This window comes from Saimiri boliviensis, chromosome 2, assembly GCF_048565385.1.
Source record: "Saimiri boliviensis isolate mSaiBol1 chromosome 2, mSaiBol1.pri, whole genome shotgun sequence".
NCBI classification, from domain to species: Eukaryota; Metazoa; Chordata; class Mammalia; order Primates; family Cebidae; genus Saimiri; species Saimiri boliviensis.
In genome coordinates this window covers 178,549,086-178,557,943 of record NC_133450.1, presented here as the reverse complement: position 1 = coordinate 178,557,943, position 8,858 = coordinate 178,549,086, and the positions used below count along the sequence as shown (strand labels likewise).

At 42.9% G+C, this 8,858-nt stretch overlaps 1 protein-coding gene across 1 annotated transcript; it reads left to right on the top strand.

Moving 5' to 3' along the window:
* The first annotated feature begins 6,424 nt into the window (after positions 1 to 6,424).
* On the top strand, positions 6,425 to 7,993 carry TUSC1 (tumor suppressor candidate 1). Its single transcript, XM_039475046.2, has one exon. It carries the CDS (start codon positions 6,558 to 6,560, stop codon positions 7,176 to 7,178), a length of 621 nt encoding a protein of 206 aa, XP_039330980.2. The 5' UTR covers positions 6,425 to 6,557; the 3' UTR covers positions 7,179 to 7,993.
* Positions 7,994 to 8,858: the final 865 nt, after the last annotated feature.

Genomic DNA, 8,858 nt, shown 5'->3' with positions numbered 1-8,858 from the left:
GGAAATCTCAGGAAGCTTTTAGTCAAGGAAGGCAAAAGGGGAGTTGGCAATTCACATGGCAAAAACAGGAGCAAGGCGGGGGAGGTGCTACAGACTTTTAAACAGCCAGATTTCAGGAGAACTCACCACCAAAAGGATGGTACTAAACCATTCATTATAAATCCGCCTACCCTCATGATCCAATCGCCTCTGACCAGACCTCATTTTCAATATTGGGGATTACAATTCCAACATGAGATTTGGCAGGGACATATATACAAACGATACCATTCCAGCACTGGCCTCCAAAATATCATGTTCTTCTCACATTGCAAACTATAACCATGCCTTCCTAAGAGTCCCCCATAATCTTAACTTATTCCATCACTAACTCAAAAATCTGAAGTCTCATCTGAGACAAGACAAATCCCTTCTGCCTATGACCCTATAAATTCCAAAACAAGTTAGTTACTTCCATAATACAATAAAGGTATAGGCATTGGGTAAACATTATCAATCTAGAAGGGAGAAATCTGCCAAAACCAAGCGGCTACAGGCCCATGCAAGTTTGAAACCCAGCAGGGCAGTCATTAAATCTTAAAGTTTCAAAATAATCTCCTCTGACCCCATGTCCCGCATCCAGGGCACACTGGCACAAGCTGTAGACTCAAAAGGCCTTGGCCAGCTCTGCCCCTATGGCATTGCAAGGTACAACCCCCATGGCTGCTCTCACAAGTTGTTCAGTGCCTGCAGGTTTTCCACACTGAGGGTGCAAATTGCCAGTGGATCTATCATTTTGGGGCCTGGAGAACTGTGTCCCTCTTTCCACAGCTCCATTAGACAGTGCCTCAGTGGGGACTCTGTGTGGGGGCTCCAGCTCCACATTTCCTCACCACACCGCCCCAGCAGAGGTCCCCCATGAGAGTTCTGCCCCTGCTTACACATACTCTGAAATCCAGGTAGAGGCTGCCAAGCCTCCTTAACTGTTGCATTCTGTGTGCCTGCAGGCCTAACACCACGTGGAAACCACCACCAAGTTTTATGGCTTGCACCCTCTGAAGTGGCAGCCTGAGCTGTACCTGGGGCCCTGTGAGTCAAGGCTGGAGCTGCAGCAGCCACAATGTATAGAGCAGTGTCTTGAGGTTGCACAGGGCAGTGAGACCATTCTTTGCAGGAGGAAAGAAACCATCCTTATCTCCTAGGCTTCTGAGGCCATGATGGGAGGCGCTGCTAGGAAGGTCTCTGAAATACCTTTCTGGCCTTTTCCCCATTTTCTTGAATATTAGTCCTTGTTTTCTTTTTAGTTATGCAAATTTTGGCCAGCAAGTGGTTGTTCCACATCCCACTTGAATTCATCTCCTGAAAAAGCTTTTCTTTCTCTGCCACATGATCAGGCTGCATATTTTCCAAACACTGCTTCCCTTTTAAATACATATTCCAACTTTAAGTAATTTACTTGCTCCTGCATCTAAGTATAGGTCATTAGAAGCAGTTAGGCCATATCTTGAATGATTTGCTCCTTAGAAATTTCTTCCACCAGACACACTAAGTTATCACTCTCACTTTCAAAATTTCTCAGAGACCTTGAACAAGGGCACAATGCAACCAGGTTCTTTTTTAAGGCATAATACATGTGACATTTGCTTCAGGTCCCAGTAAGATCCTCATTTCCATCTGAGACCTTCTCAGCTGGATTCATTGTCCCTATTACTATCAGCATTTTAGTCACAACCACTTAAACCAGTCTCCAAGAAGTCCCAAAGTTTCCCTCATCTTCCTGTCTTCTTCTGAGACCTCCAAAATTTTCCACCCTCTGCCTGTTACCCAGTTCCAAATCTGCTTCCATATTTTTAAGTATCTTTATAGCAATGTCTCACTCCTTGGTACCAATTTTCTAATTTCTTACTAATTAGTACCAATACTAATTTCTTACTAATTAGTCCATTCTTGCATTGCTATAAAAAAGTATCGGAGACTGGGTAATTTATAAGAAAAGACATTAAATTGGCTCAGTTCCACAAGCTGTACAGGAAACACAGTGCTGGCATCTGTTTAAGGGAGGTCTCAGGAAGTTTCTAGTCATGTTGGAAGGCAAAGGGGCAGTAGGCATTTCACATTGCAAAAACAGGAGCAAGAGAAAGAGGAGGAAGGTGCTACACGCTTTTAAACAATCGGATCTCACAAGAACTCACTCACAATAGCAAAGACAGAACCAGGGGGACGGTGCTAAGCCATTCATGAGATATCTGCCCCCATGATCCATTCACTTCCCTCCCTCTAGGCCCCACATCCAAATTTGGGGATTAAAATTCAACAAGACATTTATTTGTTGGGGACATATATCCAAACTACATAACTTTGCAAAAGTTCCATCTCCAAATACCAACACATTGGTGGTCAGGGGTTCAACTCAGGAATTTTGGACCTATAGTAGTCAGTCTGTAGTAGCTTGATTACAACTAAACTCCTAGACAAAACAACTCAAGGACTCCTGGAAGGAGAGTGAATAGACAAACAGAAAAATAATGGAAGGTAAACACAGAGATACTCAGGTCATCCACACTATGGATAACCCCAAATGCCAAACTATTGAGTTTAACATTGTTAATTCACTGAACTTGATTAAAGCTGTTTTCCAGAATTCATTTGGTGAGATACTATAGAATGTTTTAAAGAGGAAAAACAACGAAGAGAAATTCAATGTGGGATGACTTGTTCCAATATGAATGTGCCACATATTACCTTAACATTCGACTTACTTTATAGGAAACGCGATTCAAAATGGGCAAATGAGAAGTTAAATGAAAATGGTAATAAGATAATCTTAGAAATCAACTAGGAATACAAGAAACAATCCATAGGGCCTCTTTCTCAAGGAAACTTCTAGAAATATATAACAGCTACAGGGTATGAAAATAACAACTTGTTTGAGGGGTATGAGGAAGGGGCAATAAATTCAACAGCTATTATTCAAAGATGGTTGTAAAAAATACTAAATATTTGCATGAAGTGCAAGCCAACAAACAGTCCCAACTCCAGTTTGCTGACAGCTTTTTTTTTAACTACAGTATTTTCAAAAATGTTATTTTGAGGCATTATTTTAAGAAGTGCGATAATTATAACCCTCTCTCTTCTTTATTATTTTACCTAAGATAGGAGGCAGATCAATTTTAGAATATGACATTTAAGTTGTTGAATAGTTAAGAGAACGGACATAGGGTGTGTGTTAGAGGGCATGGAGACTAAATACTTACAAAAATGTCCCTTTTTAAAAAGAAAAAAGGGGTTATTTTGGGGAAACAGAAAAACTAAGTACTCTACATGACTTACAGTAGTCTCCCCCTTATCTGAGGTTTCTCTTTCCAAGGTTTGAGTTACTTGCAGTCATCCCTAGTGAAAAAATATTAAATGGAAAATCCCAGGAAAGAAAAACATTTCATAAGTTTTAAAGTGTTTTAAAAAACATTTCATAAGTTTTAAGTACTCTTCTGAGTACTGTGATGAAATCTCTCACTATCTCCATTCTGATAGGAATATAAATTATCTTTGTCTGCTGCATCCACGCTGCTGACCCTACCCACCCATTGGTCACTCAGTGGCAATGTCAGTTAACTACTGGAAAAAACATGGTGCAGTTGTCCCTCAGCATCCTTGGCAGATTGGGTCAAGGACTCTTAAGGATATGCTCAAGGACCTTATATAAAATGTCATGGTATTTGCATATAACCTAAACAGTATATTCTCCCATATACTTTAAATCATCTCTAGTTTACTAACCAAAGCCATGTGAATTCCATGCAAATAGTTGTTACACTGTATTTTTCTAATTGTATTTTTATTTAAAAAATATTTTTTTTATCAGTGGTTGATTGAATCTACCAGTGTGGAACCCACCACTACAGAAGAAAAACCACATATGTATGTATGTATATATATATATATATATATATATATATATATATATACAGGGTTCATTACCATCCTAGGTTTCAGGCATTCACTGAGGATCTCAGAAGGTATCCCTACAAATAAAAGGGACTGCTGTACTTGTATATTCCTGTTCTTTTACTTCAAACTTCATAACCTTAGTCAAGAAATAATCTTTAGTCTTAGACTTTCCTAAATGCAAAGTGCAAGTAGTCCACGAAGTTTTCTTTTTTATTTCTAAAACTGTTTAATTACAGTAGAATTCTTTTTCTTGAGCAAGAGAAGCTTAAGGAACAATGATGAACAAGTTGTCAGAAAAGAGTGACCTATGTCCTTTGAGACTGTCTTCTATCCAACAAGCAAGCAATTTTACTGTTCAGAAGCCCCCAGTCTTACAAAGCAGCACAGGTATGTATCTACCTTTTATTTTTCTAATCAAGCACTTATATACTTATTCTATATTTTTCTTTTAAGTATTATTGTGGGCTCACATTTCTTTTAAATTTGATCAGTTCCATATATTTTCCAATTCTTTTCCATTTTATTTTCATATATAGGCACATATTATTTGCCCAGTATTAATTTTATATGTAGATTATTAACAAACTATAGTGTGGACTAAGTTTTACTGTTTGTGCTACAATCTTTAGAAAAGCTGTAATGTCCATTTTCAAGTATACAATCTTCACATATTATAAGTAAATTAAAATAAAGTATATACTTTTGGTAGTGATCATTTTAATCACTCTCTTGTCTCAACTCCACTTTCAACTTAGAAATTACATTGTCTACATGTCATATTTGAAGGATTGGTAGAATCTCCATTAACAAATCGTAAGAAAAATGTTCACTGCTGTGTAAGACAATCTTGATGACTGTTAATATCTTTTGGTGGGATGGATTTTTTCCATATTTTTTTCTTTCCTGTCCTCCAAATTTCCCTTTTTCCCTCCCTTCATCCCTTCTCCCTTCCTTATTTTTTGAGACAGGTGTCCCTTAGTGGCCCAGAATGCAGTGCAATGATGGTATGATAGCTCACAGCAGCCTTGCAGCCTCAACCTTAATGTAAATTAAGAATGTTATGGTCCCCACGGCCGGGCGCGGTGGCTCAAGCCTGTAATCCCAGCACTTTGGGAGGCCGAGGCGGGTGGATCACAAGGTCGAGAGATCGAGACCATCCTGGTCAACATGGTGAAACCTCGTCTCTACTAAAAATACAAAAAATTAGCTGGGCATGGTGGTGCGTGCCTGTAATCCCAGCTACTCAGGAGGCTGAGGCAGGAGAATTGCCTGAACCCAGGAGGCAGAGGTTGCGGTGAGCCGAGATCGCGCCATTGCACTCCAGCCTGGGTAACAAGAGTGAAACTCCGTCTCAAAAAAAAAAAAAAAAAAAAAAAAAGAATGTTATGGTCCTTCTTGAATCGCTTGAACCCAGGAGGTGGAGGTTGCAGTAAGTCGAGATTCTGGCATTGCACTCCAGCCTGGGCAGCAAGAGTGAAACTCTGTCTTAAAAAAAAAAAAAAAAAAATTGAGAACACCTTTGGTGTTTGCAGTCTCTTAAGATCTTACCTAACAAAATAAAAGTACACAAAAATTGAGTAACTGTATTTTCCCCTTATTTGTACTGATCAATGAAAACCCCAAATCTATGAGCCGTATGTTTTTGCACATACTTATATGTTCTTGCTCCAGTGGTTTGGCAATTTTGGTTACCCTGAGAATTCTTTGGGACCTTGATAAATACACAGATTCTTGCTAGGGCATCTTGCTCCCAAGAGATTCCGGCATCAGTGCCTAATCCTTAAATTACTTTGCAATAATCCAGTTACTATGTAGGTTGACACCCTACAACAAGGAATGATTCATTCAATGAGATGTACATACTTGTCCCCAGAAACTTTGGAACTAAGTATTCAGTTTCTTCAATAAACAGAGCACAGCTTGTTTCATAGGTTTTGGGGGCTGGCCTGAACAAACCGACTAAGTGTGACCTAGTCTACTGAGTTCCGAACAATTTACAAAGTGAGTTCCCGGTTGTTCACAAACTGGGAATTGACTGCATTCTTTGGAGAGCTAAGTGCTTCCACTGGGGATCCCCCTGACAGGTGCTCAACCCCATTCTGTTGAATGTTTTATTAAACATAGGGGTGGGTTAAACCTTTAGGTTTTACATGAGGTACTTAGAGCTTTTCGACTTGCCCCAGATCTTTGCCCCAGAACGGATCATTCTGTTAATAGTTTGTGATTGCCATGTGAAGAGCAAAGTAACCACTGGTGGTTGCGTTCCGGAGCGAGAGAGGAAGACTGGTTTTTGCAGTGCCCAGGCCTGCACGGAAGCGCCCTGGCAGAACCTAGCTAAGGATACACTTTTTCCCGTGGGGCCGGAGGGCTGAGCGCTCCGGGGGGAATTGGGTGTCAGCAGAGCCAGGAGATAGCAGGCCCAGGGGGGCAGCTCCACCACAGGAGACAGGACACGCCTCAGTCTGGGCAAATTCCCGGCCTCCTTTGGCTCTAAGCCAGCAGCCGCCGCCCGCCACCTACTCTCCTCCTCCGCCGTCACCCCGGCCGCCCTGCCGGGCCCCGAACTCGCCCGCGCCTGGGCGCGCGGTCCCTCGGCCCGCGGGGCTGGAGGCGCGGTTGGGACAGGACCGATGTGGCGCATGCGTGGTGGCGCCACTAGGCGCGGGAGCTGCGGCGGCGGGGACGGGGCTGGGGACAGCCGAGGGCCAGGCCGCCCGGGCAGGGCTCCCGGGGGTGGGAGCGGCAGCGGCGGCGTGGGCTGGCGAGGCCGCGCGGACGGCGCCCGACAGCAGCTGGAGGAGCGGTTTGCCGACCTGGCGGCGAGCCATTTGGAGGCCATCCGTGCGCGGGACGAGTGGGACCGGCAGAACGCGCGGCTGCGCGAGGAGAACACCCGGCTGCGGCTCGAGAACCGGCGGCTGAAACGCGAGAACCGCAGCCTCTTCCGTCAGGCGTTGCGGCTCCCGGGTGAAGGCGGCGACGGGACGCCCGCGGAGGCGCTCCCGGTCCCTGAAGAGGCCGGTACCAAGCGGAGGGCTAGAGACGGCGGCCGTGAGGACGAGCCGGGCAGCCCCAGGGCCCTGAGGGCCCGACTTGAGAAGCTGGAGGCCATGTACCGCCGGGCCCTGCTGCAGCTGCACCTCGAGCAGCGGGGGCCGCGTCCGCATGAGGACGAGGAGGAGCAGCCTCTGCGGGAAGCCGACTCCGGCCTCCGCTCCCTGGACTCGGAGCGCTCCGGGCCCTGCCTGTAGCCGAGGCCGCAGCCGGAGCGGGGCGGGGCCTCCCGCAGGCCCCTCCTCCTTAGTGCCCAGCTCCCCCCGTCCCGCGCACGCCCGGGCCCGCGCCCTGCCCGCGGACACCGGCGGCGGTGCCTTCCCACCCGGCCAGCGGACGCTTCCGGGTGGGTGTGGCGCTTAGCCATTGCTGGGCGGAGGCCGAGTGGGTGCAAGGACCCTGGGGACTTCCCGTTTGTGCTCATCCCTTGCCTCCTGTCCCGGCGAGTTTCCCTGGAGAGAGGCCTAGCCAACAACAGAGGGACGGGTTTTAAAACTGCAAGAACTGGGTGCCAAGAAACACTTCCTACTCCCTGAACTTTTCTAGGTGTTAGGGGAGCCTGTTGTTTTTTTTTTTTTTTTTTTTTTTTTTCTCCTCTGTTTTGGTTCTGAAAGATGAGTAATGAGCTTTTAGTTGGTTGAGTCTGTCCATTCTTCAGTCCCTTAAATCCAGTTATTCTCTCTTATGTGGCCAACATTTAAGTTTGTTTTTATAAGTTGGTGTTACTTGGATGTCTTATAAAATACCCCATTTTTATAAAGATGATATTTATGACTTAAGAATTCATGCCTGCCCTGGCTGCAGTCCCCTTACATCTAATATATACTGATTTATTTGCCCCCAGAGCCTTTTTAAAATATCTGCCTATATCGTGATCTTTTGAAAAGGTAAATAAATCTGTTGCATTAAAAATCATCTGAAAGGTTCCAACGAGTATTATTTGAAGGGTTAAAATTTTACATTTTTTAAAACAGATACCTGTATGAATATAATAATTTAAATCTGGCTTTGGTTATCCTTTGTAAACATCATGTTCTTTTCACTTTATTTAACAGTGATCTTTTAAAATAATCTAAGGATTACATACTATAAACATTATTTTAATCTTAATTAGTTTAATTAGTAAGTAGATAATTTACTTTATTTTGACTAAGGACTTTTAAGAAATTATAAATTGTATATCAAAAACTCCCCAAAGTGATTTAAATTAAGTCTCAATTGTTACTTCAATGGCACAAAAAAGTGAGTTTTAGCTATAAATGTCCTAAAATTACTTTTATTGCACTTCATTAATGAATAACACTTTTGCCAACTAAATAAGAAGAATACCATTGTGCCTGATAAAAAAAAAATCATGGGTCTTAGAGTGTTTCAATGACGGAGAACGTTTCAGGGGAAAAAATCATGAATAGAATTGTCAGGGGATTAAAATATATTATGGCATAGTCCAAAATTTTTAAATATATATTACAAAATAAGTTTTGTGATTTTTCTAGTTCTGGGTTTTAAAGTCACTGCATTTTGCTTAAAGATAATTGATATTCAGATGTGAATATCAGAATCTTCCCCTATGGCCAAAAAATATAAGAAGGAACGTGATGAGAAGAGTTAGGTAGTATATGAAAATAAATTCTATTCTCCTTCACTTCATTTTCTAAGAGTGAAAGAAATACAGTGATGTACTGCCTAATCGACATTTTAGTCAAGATGGACTGCTTATATGGTGATGGTCCCATATGATTACAACACCATATTTTTACTGTGCCTTTTCTACGTGTAGATATATTTAAATACACAACTACCATTGCATTATAATTGCCTGCAGCATTCAGTACAATAACATGTTTCCAAATTTGCAGGAGCAGGAATAGGCTAGC